General features: G+C 43.9%; 1 protein-coding gene across 1 annotated transcript; it reads right to left on the bottom strand.

The window, feature by feature from the left end:
* Positions 1-1651: 1651 nt before the first annotated feature.
* On the bottom strand, positions 1652-18055 carry LOC136021491 (myosin heavy chain, skeletal muscle, adult-like). The gene is made up of 38 exons (XM_065693778.1): positions 17849-18055; positions 17620-17763; positions 17370-17526; positions 16810-16837; positions 16600-16711; positions 16411-16503; positions 16221-16284; positions 16032-16130; positions 15842-15945; positions 15622-15760; positions 14521-14639; positions 14260-14409; positions 13541-13711; positions 12451-12760; positions 12280-12350; positions 11616-11703; positions 11404-11521; positions 11033-11156; positions 10451-10587; positions 10105-10360; positions 8465-8707; positions 8183-8359; positions 7951-8096; positions 7768-7858; positions 7291-7680; positions 6923-7049; positions 6387-6505; positions 5918-6114; positions 5321-5504; positions 5069-5234; positions 4775-4899; positions 4325-4633; positions 4021-4224; positions 3634-3759; positions 3368-3538; positions 3177-3281; positions 2946-3041; positions 1652-1932 (listed from the first exon to the last, which is right to left on the bottom strand). Exons 1-38 carry the CDS (start codon positions 18053-18055, stop codon positions 1780-1782), a joined length of 5820 nt encoding a protein of 1939 aa, XP_065549850.1. The 3' UTR covers positions 1652-1779.
* Positions 18056-18509: the final 454 nt, after the last annotated feature.

Raw genomic sequence — 18509 nt, 5'->3', positions numbered from 1 at the left:
GGGCCTCAGAAGTTTATACTTGTAGAAGCCATTACAGATAACAGGGGTACTTACTGACTCCTAGGTGTCATCTGGACCCTACCCAGCCCCACCTGAAGCTCTTGGAGATGCCTGCAGGTGGGGCTAGAGATTCTTCGTGCCATCTAGAGGAGCAGTTAGCTCATAGGTGGTTTGGGAAAGCAGGCTCTCACGAGAGACCTGCCTGTGGTGGTAGACAAATGCATACTATCAGGCAAAAGCAAGGCTGCAGGGGATGAGGAGGAATGAACAAAGTCGGGCATCTGCTTCTGAACACTAGCACTTTGTACCAGTGTTCAGCAGATACGGGTGCCAAGCTGTGGACTGTCACAAGTTTTCAACATCAATACATACCTTGACCTCTCTCCTGAGTCTGCTGCTTCTTTCCTTTCAGTGCCAGCTGCGCTTCACTCCTCAGTTGCTGTTAAAGTGCTTCTCATTCCCTCCACACTGGTCTGCATCAAGAGCTCCTGTAGCCTGGAGTCACCTGGGGTGCCTGGCAGTGAATGCTTCAGAAAGGCAGAGCTGCAGAAGTGGATGCAAATCTGTAAGTTGATATGGCCAAAAGGATTTCCAAATTCACTAAACAGCCCTCAGTTACTGGTAACCTGTGGTTGATGCTCTGTAGACACAGCCCTGAAGGCTCTGACGCTCCTGAGAAAATCCTCCAAGGCACTGTGGTCTCCCTGAAAAGAAGGGACAGAAGTTATTTAGAAGCAAAGAGCTGTGCCTTCTATGAACACATCATCTTAGGCAGACATTTGGTGGGCTTGTCTACAACATAACTTGACATTGTGCATGTGTCCTTCACCCAAACTAGAGGCGAGGCTTAATGCATCAGAATAATCTGGTTGACATGGCTGATAGAGCACATGAGACACCACAGTCACACATGCCCACTGTGCCTCTGCTGTTCAGACCATGGTCTAAATGAAGAAAAAAGTGCGTAACAATTCCCCCCTTCCTTTCTTCTCCAGAATGTATTGTCTCTTTAGCCAGTAGGTAGGCCAGAAGCAAGGTACGGTATGTAAGAAGGAAATAGCCGTGAAGTGTTGAGAAGGATCCTGGTGCCATGCAGTGCCTGAAGGGACAGTCTTTCCACTAGGAGCAGGGGTGGAAGCAGCAGAGAGGATCTTCGTGTAAGAGAGTGACACAATTTAGGGGCACTATCAGTGTTTCCTGACAGTGCTCTGTGTGCCAAAAATCCTGTCTGCCCAGGAAATGTTGGTTGTTCATGGTGCACTGCACTGGAACTCCTGATAACTGATGTTTAGGGTTTCTGACTGCCAGGATCACAGACAATAGCAGGGAAAGGAAAAAGGAAAGGGACCAGCCTCCCTTGCCTCTCGCATGGGAAGTAAGCTGTGATGAAAGGATAACTGGGAGAAGCATTATGGGTACGTGAGGGCAGGAGCAGGGGAAGGAGCTGGAGGAGATGGAATGGGCTGGATTATTAGTAGCCTCCACAGGAATGGACAGCCTCTGAGTTTGTGCGTTCTTAACGCAGAGTTTGCATTAGCTTCTCCCTTCCCCAAGCCAGGAAAAGTGGGATAACTTGTTCTGCAATGCAGTATCCCAAGCTTGATCAGAAATAAAGAAATGAAAACAAAGGGAGCACCAATTATAGTGTGCATGCAGAGGAATCTACGGTCTTTATTCTCTAGACATTAGGGTGGGTACAAAGACTCATTGCAGAAGAAAGCGACCGAGAGGTTCACATTTTGTGCGGCCCCCAGGTCACTTTGCTCCCTCGTGACAGCCTCACTCTTCCTCTTCTATCCTCCTGTGGAAATCCCGACTCTTGGCTCGGAGCTTGTTGACCTGGGACTCTGCAATGTCAGCCCGCTCCTCTGCTTCCTCCAGCTCGTGCTGGATCTTGCGGAACTTGGAGAGGTTGACATTGGACAGCTCCTCCTGTGTGGGGAGAGGAAGTTGGTGGTGAGGAGCCCAGGGCAGGGCTTTCACTCCTACACCTCAGCCTTGCAGTACTGCAGGTCTTTGCTGAGGGAAGGCACAAATCTCCATTCCCCATCCACACTGCTCACACATAAGCCTCACACTTCTTTATCCTCCCCTTTTTAGCAGATACATTGTAGACTGTGCACAACAGGTTTTAAATAGAATTCTGCAGTGTGAGAACGAAATAAACTAGGCAGCTGGAAACCAGATTTTGTTAGCTCTGGAATTAAATGTTCAACTACCTCTGTGGACCCTCAGACAGGGATAGGAATGTGTAAGTGACATTGAGCCCCTGATATCTCCTCAGTATCTCCTAAATTGCCTCAGTGCCCCTATGAGTCCAGAAACCTTTATCTGTAGTGGACTGTTTGCAACAGCAAAGAAGCAATGCTGAGACATTCATAAATTCTGGGGCCTCAGGGCTTCCCTCAGGCCATCCCTGATGACTGCATGCTGAGAAAAGGGCAAAGGCTCCTTGCACAATTCTAAATGCAGTGCTCAATATGGTTTGTGGGCATATTTCAGACAGCTTCTCTACCTGCTGAAATTGCTCTGGCCATATATAAAATGTGGCATCCCCTGTGGTAGATGAGCATACAGAGAATGACAGGATTTCTTATGCAAAGTTCCTAGGCACAGTAGTCCTAGGCACAGAACTCTGGAGTTTTGGCAAGTCCTTTGCTTTGTAGTAACGAGCAAGCTTCTCCAAACTCCAGGGTCGCAGGCATCTTTTGTAAAGTTACTTATATGAATTTCAAATCTGCTTTAGTTCTCATGCAAAAAAAACAATTAGCCTTCTTATTTGCTCATTGATTTCATTCTCAAAGGCTAGCCTACTGTATAGGCATTTCACAGAACCTGAAGAACTCCATTACTGACACTTTCCAAGTTTCCTACATTCATGTCCTCAATGACCATTCTACCCAATTAGAAAGTATTTCTTCCCATGCACTGAGAGTGATACTTACAGCCTCTTCAGATTGTCTCTTGTAGGATTTCACCTTCATTTGAAGCTTGTCCACCAGATCTTGGAGCCTCAGAATATTCTTCCGATCTTCCTCAGACTAACAGGTTCAGAAAACAGAAGAGTGAATTGGTTTCCCTACCACCTGAGTTAGCAATTCCCCTTGGCAATCAGGTGCAAAAATTTTTACTTCCTGCAAGAGTGTGTGTGAGCCCAAGGACACCTCCTGTCTTACCTGGTAGGTCAGCTCCTTCACTCTCCTCTCATATTTGCGCATACCCTTCACAGCTTCAGCGCTGCGCTTCTGCTCAGCATCAACCTCCCCTTCCAGCTCCCGCACCTGCAATCACAAGCCCATTTTTGGAGCTTCCCTGCTATCTCTCCAAGGGACATGCTCACTCTTGCACAAACACCAGCCCTACGCACTCTGGCCTCCAGCTTCTGGATTTGCTTCTTGCCTCCCTTCAGTGCCAACTGCTCAGCCTCATCCAGACGGAGCTGCAGGTCCTTCACTGTCTGGTCCAGGTTCTTCTTCATCCTCTCCAGGTGGGCGCTGGTGTCCTGCTCCTTCTTCAGCTCTTCTGCCATCATGGCTGCCTGAAGGGGAGCAAAGGGTCAAAGCCGTTTTGGGTCTGGAGACTTTTTGGGGGAGAATACATCCAGCATCATCAATGAAAGAGCCCCTGACTCACATCTGTGATGGCCTTCTTGGCCTTCTCTTCAGCATTGCGGGCTTCCTGGATGGTATCCTCCATCTCACCCTGAATTTGGGCAATGTCTGCTTCCAGCTTCTTCTTGGTGTTGATCAAACTGGTGTTCTGTGCAAAGAGAAATGGCAAGATTTTGATTATAAAGCCTGCGATATGAGACCTACAGCAGCAGCCAAGTCTTTGCTCTTCATGTCTGCAGTTCAAAACTTGGAATCTTTGTAAAATGGTTGTTTACAAAATGCCAGTGGTGGCCTCAACTGATGGCTGTGAACAGCAGTAGATAGCCCATGCCAGTATCCCCTATCCACTGGTATATAGCAGCACTGCTTGGTAAGTGTCAACATAACTGGTTTTGCACCATGCCCTGACCTGGGTATGGAGGAGCTGCACACGTTCAGTGGCATCCAGAAGCTCCTGCTCAGCCAATTTCCTGGACCGTTCTGTCTGCTCCAGAGATGCCCGCAGCTCCTCAATTTCAGCCTGCAACAGGTTTGCTCTGCGCTCCACCATGGCCACCTGCTCCTTCAGGTCCTCCTGTGTCCTCAGAGCATCATCCAAGTGTATCTGAGTATCCTGTAAAAGCAGCAACAGAAATTACAAGTTGGCAGTTTGAGATTGGGTGTTAAAAATGTCAGGGATGTCGTATCTCTTTTTGTAGCTTTGCTGAACGAACCTTGAGCACTCCCTGTGTGTTTCTCAGGTTCTTCTGTGCCTCAGCAGCCACTCGGTTGGCATGGCTGAGCTGGATCTCCATTTCATTCAGGTCTCCCTCCATCTTCTTCTTCAGACGCAGGGCTTCATTCCTGCTCCTGATCTCAGCATCCAGGGTACTCTGCAAGGACTCCACAATTCTGAGGTGGTTTCTTTTCATCTGGTCGATCTCTTCATCTTTCTCTGCTACCTTCCTGTCAATCTCAGCTTTGACCTGGTTGAGCTCAAGTTGGAGGCGCAGGATCTTCCCCTCTTCATGTTCTAGAGAGGCCTGGAAAAGTGGATGCAAACATTTGGGATATTGATACAGCTTTCTAGGTAATTACAGAATATTTATCACCAGGCAGTTTTTAGCCATATTTGCCCATTGCTCATATTTTTAGTGCAGAAACCAGTGATTATTGGCACTTACCTCAGCTTCCTCCAAGGCAGCCTGGATTTCAGATTTCTCCTGCTCAATCTGCTTCTTGATTTTCTCCAGCTCATGAATCGCTTTTCCTCCCTCGGCAATCTGCTCCGTGAGGTCAGAGATCTCCTCTGTGGGAACAAGGACCAATGGCATGGTTGGCCACAGAGCAGAATGGGAAGGGCCCTCACACACCGTGACAGGCATCTTTGCCCACCTGCAGGCACAGACCCATGGGAAGCAGTGGGTACTGGTGGGTGCTCAGAAAGCCCTGCCAGCAGCAGAGGGCCAGGCACTTACGCTGCAAGTTCTTGTTCTCGCGCTTGAGCGTTTCCAAGTGGTCCAAGGACTCCTCGTAGGCATTCTTCATCTTAAACAGCTCTGTGCTGAGAGAGCGGGCCTCCTTCTGGGAGGCTTCCAGCTCAGCCTGGGTTTCCTCATACTTCTGCTTCCATTCTGCCAGGATCTGAAGAGAAACAGGGTGTCAGTACAGCTGAGACAATAAGGATGGGATGCTCTGTCCAGGAGCCCCCAGTCTGGTGCCTAAAAGACCTTGTCAAAGTTCTTCTGCTTCTTATCCAGAGCTGCACAGGCAGCATTGGATCTCTCCACATCAATCATCAGGTCCTCCACTTCATTCTGCAGCCTCTGCTTTGTTTTTTCCAGGGAGGCACATTTGGCATTGACAGCTTCAACATGTTCCTCTGCATCCTGCAGGCGCTGTGCCAGCTTCTTCCTGGAAGGTGGTAAGTACAGGTCCAGGTGAGGAAGCAAACAGGAGCCTCTGTTGTACAGCCAGTATGTTTTTCAGAGGAGCACCCTATGCTACTTGGTTGTGTGTGATTCCCATTTACACAGAGATGTATGATGTCTCCCAGCCAGCCATTGTATTTCTATGTCTGAATCCAGGGCTGAAGGAATTCATGCCGTGCTATTCACTCTGATACTCACACCAGCAAGTCTCTGCTATTCTACATCTGAAGAGCTTTGCTGCTTCTGCTCTTCCCCCATGCATACCTGCTCTCAGTTATATTCTCTCACTTCCTGACACCCCATCCCAAAGCGGAGCATTGACTTCCTCCTAACAATATCACAGTGGTCTCCTGAAATTCTCAGTCTCTTCCATCCTTGCCCAACTTTCCCACGTACTTGGCCTCCTCCAGCTCCTCCGTGCGCTGAATGGCGTCCGTCTCGTATTTGGTTCTCCACTGGGCCACTTCGCTGTTGGCCTTAGACAGGGCGCGCTGCAGCTCCGCCTTGGCTTCCTGCTCCTCCTCATATTGTTCCCGGAGCAAGTCACAGTCGTGACGAGCAGACTGCAAGGCGTGGGCCAGCGCGTTCTTGGCCTGGAGATAAAATCATTGCCGTAAGGAATAAATGTATCCTGGGAATTTTTCTCTTAGTGGTACTTAGACTCTAATATATGCCAAAGAAGCTGTGATTAACTCACTGCTTTTATAAGCCAAGGTCTGACATACTGCAAAAAAGCTGGGAATCCTGCACTGACAGGATCTCGATTACATGACCTGATGGGATCCATTTCTTAACTCATGAACAATGAACAACAACTGTGTGATGCAAAGTATTTATTTCACATCTACCATGAAATAATCTTCACCTTTATCTCTTCCTCTAGTTGTCGCTTCAATTCTTCAATCTGCTGGGTAAAAGCCTGTTTCCCTCTAGACAGCTGAGAAATTAAAGCATCTTTTTCCTCCACCTGGCGTGAATATTCACCTGGAAAAGTTTGTGATTAAGAATCTATTTTAACAGCCAAAAGAGTCAGTTACAGGGTTGTCCCATATCACAGTTTAACCTCAGTTGGCAACTAAGTACCACACAACCTGCATCTTCTTACTCACTCTTCCCAGTGGGATGGGGAAGAGAACTGGAAAAAAGGTAAAACCCATGGGTTGAGATAAGAACAGTTTAATAGTTAACATTAAGGAAGTAATAATACTACTAATAATGGGATAACAAAAAGAAAAATACAATTAAAAAATAAAGCCCAACAATAATCCCAGGTGATGCCCAATATAATTGCTCCCCACCTGCTGAGCCATACCCAGCTCTTCCCAGGCAGTGATTTGCCACTTCTGCCTAACTCCCCCAAGTTTCTATCCCATTTCCAGACCAGAGGAGGAAATGCCATACCAGATTCTGTCTGCAAACGAGCTCTTTGAGCACTGAGATCACTAATCATGCGCTGATTCTGCTCCTCCTTTGTTTTATATTCACTTAGTTGGTCTTCCAGAGTGCGGCACATCTTCTCAAGATTTGCCTAGGTGCCAATCACACATAAGAAAACAGAGTTAATACCTCGATTCTGACTTTGCTACAACACTGAGGCAGAGCGAACTGTGTCCAGAGATGCAGTTCATATATCTGCACATTGCACACAGTTCTATGCATTAGATTTGAAGAAAACAGTTATATCAAACTTGATAATAGCTAAATAAAATTAAACACAAATATTACATTGTTTTCAAATTATTAATAACTGAGACAAAGTATTTGTGTACCTTGGCTTTGGAGACAGACTCCATGTTACTGGCCAGGTCATCGATCTCCATCTTCAGCTCACTCTTCTCTTTCTCCAGCTTCTGCTTCACTCGCTGCAGGTTGTCGATCTGCTCCCCAAGCTCAGCGGTGCTGTCCGCGTGCTTCTTGCGCAGGGCAGCAGCCGTGGCTTCGTGCTGCAGCGTGGCCTCTTCGAGGTCACGACGCATCTTCTGGAACTCGGCCTCACGCTTCTTGTTCATCTCGATCTGAGCTGCTGTAGCCCCTCCTGCTTCTTCCAGGCGCTCGCTGATCTCCTCCAGCTCCCTTGAGAGGTCAGACCGATGCTTCTCTGCTTTTGCCCGAGAGGTTCGCTCTGCCTCAATTTCCTCCTCCAGTTCCTCAATACGAGCCTGGAGAACATCAGGGACCATTCACACCCGCGCCCTCCTCTTACCTTACCTAAGGTTTTGTGAGAGGGGCAAAGATCAGAGACTTGCCTGCAGCTCCTTGATTTTCTTCTGCAACTGGATGCCCAGAAGCTGCTCATCCTCGATTCTGCTCTGGATCTGGCTGATTTCAAAGTCTTTCCTTTGGGAAAAGAAAACTGTGTTAGAGCTGAAAGAAAAAAAAAAAAGACAAGCACACCAGCCCAGCACTCACATGCTCCACACCACGCTTACTTCTTCAGTTTCTCATCCAGCTGCTGCTTATCATTTTCCAAATCCATGATGCTGTCATGGGCCAGCTTCAGGTCTCCTTCAAGTTTCCTCTTGGCTCTCTCAAGGTCCATGCGCAGTTTCTTCTCTTGCTCCAGGGACCCTTCCAGCTAAAACAAACAAGACCACCAATCTACCAGGCAGGTCTAACCCCATACCTGTCCTGCCTGTTCTCGTTATATTCTTGTGTTCTTACATCATCCACTTGTTGCTCCAGCTTGATTTTAGCTTTGGTCAGTGTATTGACTTTGTCCTCTTCTGCCTGCAGGTCATCCAGTGTCTGCTGATGGGCCTCTTGGAGAGCTTTCTTCTCTTTTGTCAGCTTGACAATAGTCTCGTCCAGGGCTGCCATCTCTTCTGTGAGGTTTTTCACCTTTGAGAAGAAGGGAACAAGTGTAGATCAAAAATGTTGTTTAAAACTTTATTGCTTATAAAAACCATCTTTTCTGGAGTGACAGTGACATCTTCTGCCTTATACCTTGTTTTCAGTGGCATGTTTTTCCTTTTCAACCTTGGCCAGTGTTAACTCAAGGTCATCAATATCTTTCTTCAACTCTGAGCATTCATCCTCCAGTTTCCGCTTCTTGGCTGTCAGCTCAGCATTTATTTCCTCCTCATCCTCAGCCCTTTCAGTCACCTCTTTAACTTTCGCTTCCAACTGGATTTTGGTTTTGATGAGTTGGTCGCATCTTTCCTCAGCATCAGCCAAAGCATCAGCTTCCTGGTAGGAAAACAGCATTTTTAGGGATACATTTTTTGAGGCAATATTGAGGTGTTTACCTTCATAGTTCAGCATTCTGTATAGCAAATTTTTCATTGAAAGTCTGGGTTATGTTCCAAGAGAATGAAATATAATACAGAATTGATTGCATATTGTTAGCTTTGAAGCAACCAATTTTGAAAGCTGAAATTGAATAAAATTCTTTTCAATCTACATGAGGACCCATGTATTTACATATTTCTGCAAGGTATTGGATCCAACATTATCCCATAATATCAAACATTAGAACAAAGTACATAAATTTGGGTTTAATCATAGGAATATCTCCCGTATTTATAGAGTGCCAAGTCATAACCATACTCCAAGCTGCATATAAATACCAAAGTCACAATTATGCTTGCATGATTACTGTATTTCTCCCTGTATTTTTGTACTCTACTGTTTTTCTGGAACAACAATTTCTGATTTAGATTTTCATCACCATGGCCCAGAAATACTCATCTAACAGAGTTGACTTTTCTATGCAAGACTCTCGACACCTAAGAAGAAAAAGAGTTGCTGGGAAATTTGTCTCTAGGCTTTTTTTTTTTTTTTTTTGCAACAGATGTCCTGGGTTATTTGTTATACTTTGTCTCGATACTCAGTCTAGCAGAAATAATATGAAAGAAAGAAAGGCATTCTTAGCAGCAAGTGGATTTTTTCATCTTTTTACAGTTCAAGATACTTTAAAAAGTGAGCCATGTAAATATTCCTATATGCCACTTATGGTGTATAGTGTTACTTTGAAGATACAGATTTTTCTATTCTGTGAATGATTTCATTTAGAAGGCACAATATGACAACACTGCAGACGTAGTACATAATTTATGTAATGATACTGAATGATTTATGAGAGCAAGTGAGAATATTAAATTCCATTTCCTCTCAGTTCAGTATTACAACATAGTAATGTTTGTAACATCCGTCACCACCTACACTGGTAAGAAACAAGTTATCTTGGAGGATAAACATGTGAAATAGATGTCCTTTTAAGCTGTCCTAAGAATTCCTAATCAGGTTTCCATAGGGATAGTTATACTCAATTTTGGAGATGTAGGAAAAAAAATCTTAGGAGAACATTATGTAATAAATGTAGATGTTTCCTGTTTGTTCTAACGCAGTTTAACTGAATGTAAGTTATAGAGGCCTCAGAAAAATCTCACCCATGTATTATATTTACTGCAGCCTTCTGAGTCCTTACTGAAGCTAGTTATATGTTTAAGAGCACCCCTTAATGAAATACAATTGAATTTAATTTAATTAAGTTGTAATTTCTATGCATCTTTTGAAAATGTAGCTCTACATAACAGTCTGATAGTCACAACAAACTTAGGATGAGGCACACTGGTAGTACTCACAGCCTGCACTTGGAGCTGCAGGTCATTTTTCTCCTGCACCAGTTTCACCATTTTCTCCTCCAGTTCCTTCCTCTTTGCCTCAGACTTTGCAAGCTCTTCCTTGGTTTTCTCAAACTCTTGTTTCATGTTGGCCATCTCCTTCTCAGATTCTGCACTCTTCAGCAAGGGCTTGATCTTGAAGAACAGCTTCATCCAAGGCCAGTGCTTCACATTCATGAATGCACGAATATTGTACTGGATGCAGAAGATGGACTCTCTGGAAGGTAAGTCAAATTAATATGAAGTATTTAGACCATGATGACTTAATAAGCCATATACAGTGAACTGAATTTGAAGAAATGTCTACCTTCTCTCCACCATTTTCTGGTATGCCACTCTACTCAGGTAGCCCCTGCACCTCGCTTGTGTGCGGGTGATGAGCTGTGCCAGCTTCTCATCCCTCATCTCTTCCAAGAGGCCTACAAGCCCAGCTTTGAAGAAGACCTTTGGTAAGAACAAGAAAATAGGTGCAGTGTATGTGTTTGTTATTCATTGTAGCCCAGGACCCTATTCTCCGTGGCAGATAATACGGGAAGTGAAGAGAAAAAGCAAAAGCACAAAAAAGCTATGTAGTGACAGACTCTCTTGTATCTCCAAGTATCCAGTTGCCTGCAGTTGAGGAATTATAATAGCCAGACATTTTGCCTTTGTTTTTATTAACTCTCGATTCTTTTACTCTACAACTTTGTCTTAAATTAGGAGTCTTAATTATCCCTTAATTAAATAATCCTATGGTAATGAATTTCAGTATTATTCAAGTGTTGAGTAAATAAGTACTTAGATGATTTCTTTTAAATACACTATTGGATCATTTCACATGCTGTCTGGAAAATCTGAGTATTGTTCTCAAGTCACACAAACCAAAAATGGAAACAAACAGTTCTTGTACCTTGGTGTGACCAAATTTGTATTGAGTGTGGTCTATGTCAATTGATCCAAGAAGTTTCTCACAAGCCTTCTTGCTGTCAATGAACTGTCCCTCTGGGATAGCACTTGCATTTAATACTTTATATCTGGGGGAGAAAATAGAAGGACTTGCATTGGACTTGATCTTAAGGGTCTTTTCCAACCTAAATGATTCTATGATACTATGAATACTCCACTGAGGTCCACTGTTGAGCCCAATTGGCTGGTACACTCCAAGAGTTTAAGAACTGTTGTGAACATAAACTTTAGATAAGGCTTCAGTCACCAGAGGTGAAATTTTAATTTCACAAGTTACTCAAAACAGACAAAGTGATCCAGTAAGAGAAGTCTGACCTTTGCTTAAAATCTGCATACAGGACTCTGTTGGGAAATCCCTTCCTGCAAATCCTGATGCCTTCCAGCACACCGTTACACCGCAGCTGGTGAAGCACCAGTTCATGTTCCATGGCACCTAGCAATTCAGAGCAGAAATATATGCTATGTTCTGTAATACAGAGGGGAAGAGCTGCACCATACTGAAAAACTTCTACATGTGAATATCTCACCAGGTGTTTTTGTTTCATTTGGGATGATGCAGCGTACAAAGTGGGGGTGGGTGCTTCTCAGATTGGTCATCAGCTTGTTTAAATTCTCCTGGGAAAGTCATTAACAAAAGTTTGTATTAGCAAATGTAAGTTCCATTATAAGCATCAAGCCCTCTGAAATGAGATCATGAGACAAAAATCAGCTTGCGGAACCCTGAAGCCCCCTGCACCAGTTTCTCTGACTTTACACAGATCTCTGCTGCTATTAATTTAATGTATAAAGTTCTTCTGAATAATCAGGCATACAACAAATAGGCATTCAAGATGGGTCATATGGAACACTACACAGAACCTTCCTGTTTCCCGAAAGGCAAACTGAAGGCAAAAGGAACAAAAATTACATGCTTTTATATTTTTATCTTGTAAGGAAGATGAGAATAAGGTGAGATGAACCCCAGTCTTGGTCTGTAATTAGTATCTGTATACTTATTTATAAATAATTATTGTCTGAAGTTAATGGAGTGAAGCAGGTGCCTCCAGAGACCATCACAGAGTATATAAATTAAGCAGACAAAACATTATGAGGTCTATACACCACCATGTCTAAACAAGAGGGATAGTGGAATAAATAATAGTAATTTTAAATAGTGGGTTTATCCCTCATCTTAGGAAAAGCATTCCGTACTCGGAAAAGAGCTGAGACAGTCTGGAAGGAAGAACCCTTCTTCTTGGCACCTTTCTTGCCAGCACTAGCCTCTGCAAAATTGAAAATAAATAAAACAGGGTTTAGATTTTTGCTTTTGCCTTTCATAATTCCTTTTTTCAAAGTGCACATGCATGAAAATATAGAACCAACCTGTATCTGCTCCACCATAGTTGGCAAAGAGTAAGGCCAATGTTTTCAGTGATGATTTCTGGTACAACCCAATGACAGTTTCATTCAGAGGGTCTTTGTTCTTCTCAAGCCAGCCAGTGATGTTGTAGTCCACCGTGCCAGCATAGTGCACCAGGGAGAAGTGAGCCTCAACTTTTCCTTTAGTAGGCTTAGGCTTCTGGAAATTGCTAGACTTTCCCAGGTGCTGGTCATAGAGCTTGTTCTTGAAAGAGGTGTCAGTTGCCTTGGGGAACATGCACTCCTCTTCCAGGATGGAGAAGATGCCCATGGGCTGGAAGAAATGCACAAAGGAGACAGATTGTAACTTAGGTTTCAGGGCAATAATGACCTTCAACTAGGCAGAGTAGCAGAACATAGACTAAGATACACATTGGAAAGGATTATAATTCAATTACTTTTTCTGCTAGAAAGGGAGATTAAGTATATTGATACTTAAATGCTGTAACCCCAAATGAATCATAAAGACTAATGGAAAGTGACTTAGTTTGTGCTGAAAATGTGCTTTAAAGAATCAGAGCACTACCTTCTTACCCAGAGGGAGTCAGAGCACACCCAGATGTCTTAGACAAATTGAACATGGGGCAACAGCGCACCCTTGTGGCAAAGACAGCCAACTCATCCTGAGCTGCATTAAGAGTGTTGCCAAGGGCGCTGATCAACCGTTAATCAGCTCTCATGAGAACCACCTGGAGTGCTGTGCCCAGTTCTCGGCAAAAGAAATGTGGACACAGTAGAGAGAAAGGACTACTAACTGTTTTGGAAGAACAAATTAAACTTGTTCTTGTTTGGAAGAAGAAGTTAAACTCCCAGTCTTACTGGGAGTTTAAGAACCTTTTGGCACTTGAAAGGAAATCAGTACAGACTTGATGCCACAAAGCTGTGTGAAATGTCCTTCATGTCTCGCTTCAAAGAAAAAGAATAAACTACAGGGCAATGTATTTTAAGTAACAAAAGCTGAATAGTTGGACATGAACATAGAAGATCCCTTGGAAAATATGACACTAACTAATTATAGAATTTACCCATGTAGTGCATTTCAAAGGAAGGATACCTTCTCAATTAGCTCAATGCAGGCAGCTAGGTCCATCCCAAAGTCAATGAATGTCCATTCAATTCCTTCCTTCTTGTATTCCTCCTGCTCCAGCACGAACATGTGGTGGTTGAAGAACTGTTGCAGTTTCTCATTGGTGAAGTTGATGCACAGCTGCTCAAAGCTGTTGAACTGGAAATAAGTAAGAAACATCCATATATTCATGAAGCAGCAATAATTGCAAAACCTCATCCTTTAATAATAAGGAATGCAGTTATATTGGCTTCATTGTCAAGTCTGTGAATTTCTTCAGTCTGCTTTATGTCCATGTAATGAAACATAAGGAGGAATGCATCGAAATAATTGGCCACAAGGATTTTTTTTTTCCATTGCTAAATGTGTGAGGATAAAATATATTTCCTGTATAATTTGTGACCAAATTACAGGGAGGAAAAAATCAAGCTTAGGCCTATCATGATATATATGTTCTTATATTCTCTTGTGCTTCATCATTTTAACCAAGATATTTTTCTTATTGGACCATTCTGTACTTTCGAGTTTGTACAACCTGAAATACGACAAGCCTTTTGAAAGATAATTTTTTATTTCATGAGAAAAAAGGCAAATAGCTGCAAATAGTTATGTGATGATATTATATATTCTTTAAAAATGTGTCTCAGAGTGATCGTAATACCCAGTGTTCACTTCCAAATAGCTCTTACCTAATCTTTGTTACTTACATCAAAGATCTCAAAGCCAGCAATGTCCAGGACACCAATAAAGTACTGTCTGGGCTGCTTTGTATCCAGCTGTTGGTTGATACGAACAACCATCCACAAGAACATCCTCTCATAGACAGCCTTTGCCAGAGCACCTACAGCATTGTGCACCTATAAGAAAAACAAATACCTGGAGTTAGAGGAGAATAAATGCCTACAGAGCAGAGGATAATCAAAAGGATCTTCATTCTAAACATGGTTCCAGGTTACCACATTCCCTACCTGCTGCGCAGTTTGACCCTTGGTCACATATTCATTCCCCACCTTGACTCGGGGGTAGCAGAGTGCCTTAAGCATGTCTGCTGAATTCAGACCCATAAGGTAGGCAGCCTTATCAGCAACTAAAAAGAGGAAAAAGGAAAAATTTAATGTCACATAGACTTCGAATCCTGGACTCTTCCCTAAAGGCTGCCAGGTTCAGAGTTCTGTTTGAAATCTTTCAGTAGACTCCAATAGAGGAGGGAATCTTGGTAACAGCAAAGCCATCATACTGCATATAAAGCTTAAAAATGCTTATTGAGGTTTTCTGAAAGAATTCACATTCAAAAATCTTCACTGAAGCATGTAGAAAGTAATGATGTTTTCAAAAACCTCCTGGCACAAAACTGAAACCTGTGGCTTGCCAGTCTGCATATCTGTAGTACACATGCATCTCCTGAGCTGCAGTGCCATCAGTCAGGTACTGATCAACATTCAGGTGATCAAACAACTCAGTATTTAGGGTGGAACACAGGTACAGTATCTGTTCACTGTCTGATACAGAGTCTACCATCCTTTCTGAGCTTTGGTTTCTGCTGTTTGGTAAAACTCACTGGGTTTCATCCTTTTACCTACAGGACTTCCCACTTTCTGCCTTGTCCTATAACAACAGGAGCCATTACTCAAAAAGCTGGAGACAAGGGTCGTAGGTCCTGCACCAACAAAGGAAAGGAATCAAATGCACCTCTCACACCAGAGTCCCCTGAGTGTCTGCCAGGTGAGTGTGAATGGGAACATGGTCCCCCATCCTCTTAAAGCTGAACTACTTGGCTGTTTCACAATTGCAAGCCATATTCTAACAAAGATATGACTAATAATGATACAGGAAGGGCACCCATTGCTCCTGACTTCCTGGAAGTGTATAAAGGACACTTTAAAGTACTAATTGTTCATAGCATATGACACAAAAAGCCTGAGATCAGGGAGCTTGATGTGTTAAGAGGACAAGAGACAAGTGTTTTTTCTGACTTACTGTTTTCCTTAGGATCCTAAAGCCCAACAAAGAACAACTTTTGCTGTTGTATAGTACCTTACAGAAGGGATAATTATTGAGCTTGATAATACCTTCAGTGCCATCAGGCTCTGCCTGCTCCTCCCTTGGTTTCTGCTTGAACTTCAAGTTTCCATAGTGCATGACAGCCCCTGTCAGCTTGTAGATGGCTGTCTTTTCATCAGCACTGAAGCCCAGGATGTCAATGGCACTCTGGTAATACAATCAGCAAAGTATTTACATATTATGTGATATATGACCTGTATCCGTTGAACTGCTTTGTAAGTAACTTACATCTGTAGCCATCAGCTCCTCCTTGTCATCAATGCTGGGAACAGTGATCTCACCTTGACTCACAAAAGGGAAGTCATATGGGTTGGTGGTAATGAGAAGCATTTCTGAAAACAAATGGGTTCATGGGTTAAATTTCATTTTTTTCATGTAGTTCAATGTTGCTCAATGATCTTCTTCCAAAGCCTCCTACCTATTAGCTCCGGCTTCTTGTTAGAGGTGACCTGATAGAATATGTGATAGCTTCTTTCTGCCTTGAGCTGGAAAGTGACTCTGGACTTCTCCAGCAGATCTGGCAGATGGTAGGACAGAGTTAGCAGAAGACTGCACTTAGAGGTGGAAATTTAGTAAGGAAAAGGATCAGGCCAGGAGAGTGTCTTACAAGTTTCAATGTCAGCAGAAGCCAGTTTGCCTGTGGCACCAAAATGGATTCTGATGAATTTGCCCTGTTAAGAAGAAGCAGCAGCATTTCAGCCAAAATGCATTTCATTGTCATCTCCTTATGTGAGAATACCACCAGCCCATCCTTACTGTTATAATGAGGAGGGATTTTGTCTAAAGCAACAACTTACGAAGCGTGAGGAGTTGTCGTTCCTCACAGTCTTGGCATTTCCAAAGGCCTCCAGCAGTGGGTTGGCGCTGATGATTTGATCCTCAAGCGTTCCCTGCAGAATGATAATTATTGCTGGTTATCTTTCCAAAAACAAACCGTATCAGAAACAGAGGAAAGCATTAATTCAACACAGTGTCTATTAATTTACCTGCATTTTGCCTGACTGCTCTTCCTTCTTCTTCTCCCCACTCGCTGCAATTGTTGCAAAGTACTGGATGACACGCTTCGTGTTCACAGTCTTACCTGCTCCGGATTCTCCGCTGTGCAACCAAAGAGAGAAGCAGAGAGCGTATGGTAAGGCAGGAGGTCCCTTGGCACCGGGCAGCCCCGCAGGGGCCAAAGCAGGGAGTGTACATACGTGATCAGGATCGACTGGTTCTCGCGATCTGTGAAAGAGGCAGAAAGAAAGATTAGCAGTTGGCCTGGGTAACACTGAGCTAAAAGAGAAGTAAAGGAGTAAACACATAAGTTGGGGCTTCATCCGAAAGTCAAAAGGTACTCAGTTCCCTTGCAGGTTCTAGCAGTACTACAAGCCAAAACTGATGCACAGGGCTGTCATAGGCACGTAGACCCAAAACAAGCTGTGGATCCACTCGCCCTCAGTTCTCATCAGGAATTAAAATGCTTGTGTTAGAAATAGTGGGATACATAGAACAACAGCTTTTTCTTTCCTACCAGTGAAAAAAAATATAGTAAGCTGAGTCAAGTACTATTTCCTCAGTAGCAGAGTGAAGAATTTCATACAATAAAGTATAAATAATACACAGTGCTGAGTCCAGGCTTGCTTCTGGGACGGTTTCACTTGAAATTAATTCCTGCATAACTCGCTCAGGCTCTCAGTCACACAGCTCAGAGGTGGTTTTAGTGAGGTCAGTGGGGGGGTTGGTCTACACTGCTGTGAGGGAATCAAGCACTCACCAGTCAGCATGAACTGATAGGCATTGTCAGAGATGGAGAAGATGTGTGGAGGGGCCTCCTGGCGCTTCTTGCCTCGGTAGGCCAACACCACCTCCGGGTTGTACACCGGCAGCCACTTGTAGGGGTTGACGGTGACACAGAAGAGACCTGAGTAGGTCTGTAGGGAAGGGAGACAGCACGTTGGCTTCCACTTAGGCTGGCAGAGCAGTTCCTCCCAGCTACCCAGAGGAAGACTGCAGCTGGTACTTACGTAGATCATCCAGGCTGCGTAACGCTCTTTGAGGTTGTACAGCACAGCGGGTTCATGGAGGTGGGTCATCATGGCCATGTCCTCGATTTTATCATACTTGGGAGGGTTCATGGGAAAGATCTGATCATCCTTCACAGTCAGGGTCTATCAGAGGAAGAAGGAGATGCATGTGTGTCAGATAAGAACTGAGAGTGGGAATTAAATGGTGTCCTTCAGCCTTGCTTCTTACCTCTCCACCTTCAGTCTTGACAGTGACCTTCCCTCCTTCTTTGCTCTGGACTGTCCCTTTCACAAAGGATTCTTTAGGGTGGGCCACAAAGACCGATGATTTGGCATCGAAAGGCTTGTTCTGAGCAGCAATTCTCTCCTTCTCTGACTTTCGGAGATAAGGAGCTGCCTCCCCGAAGACAGCCATCTCAGCATCTCCGGAAGCCATGTCTGCACTTTAGTGAAGGCAGGACAGCAGAGGACTGTAATGGGGAGGGACAATATGGAAGCGAGTTAAAACTTATTTACAATGAGGATGGAAAAACACTTGCACAGGTTGCCCAGAGAAATGGTGGGTGTGCCATCCCTGGAGACATTTAAGGCCAGGCTGGATGTGGTTCTGAACAACCTGATCTAGTTGAAGATGTCCATGCTCATTGAAGAGAGGTTGGACAAGATGAGCTTTGAAGGTCCCTTCCAACCTAAACTATTCTGTGATTCTATGGCTATGGCACTGATTATTAAGGTCTGCTCTGTACGACTGGGAAAAAAATCATATCCTGTGCCTTGGTTTCTCTTTATACTCTGAGTATTTGGAACATCTATCATGAGCTATCTAGAGACTTCATTTTTAGGTCAAATTAGAAAATAAGAGGTTTTCATTGATGAATCTAGGTCTTCAA

The sequence above is a fragment of the Lathamus discolor genome, chromosome 13 (genome assembly GCF_037157495.1).
Source record: "Lathamus discolor isolate bLatDis1 chromosome 13, bLatDis1.hap1, whole genome shotgun sequence".
NCBI classification, from domain to species: Eukaryota; Metazoa; Chordata; class Aves; order Psittaciformes; family Psittacidae; genus Lathamus; species Lathamus discolor.
This window is presented reverse-complemented; position numbering and strand designations above follow the sequence as displayed.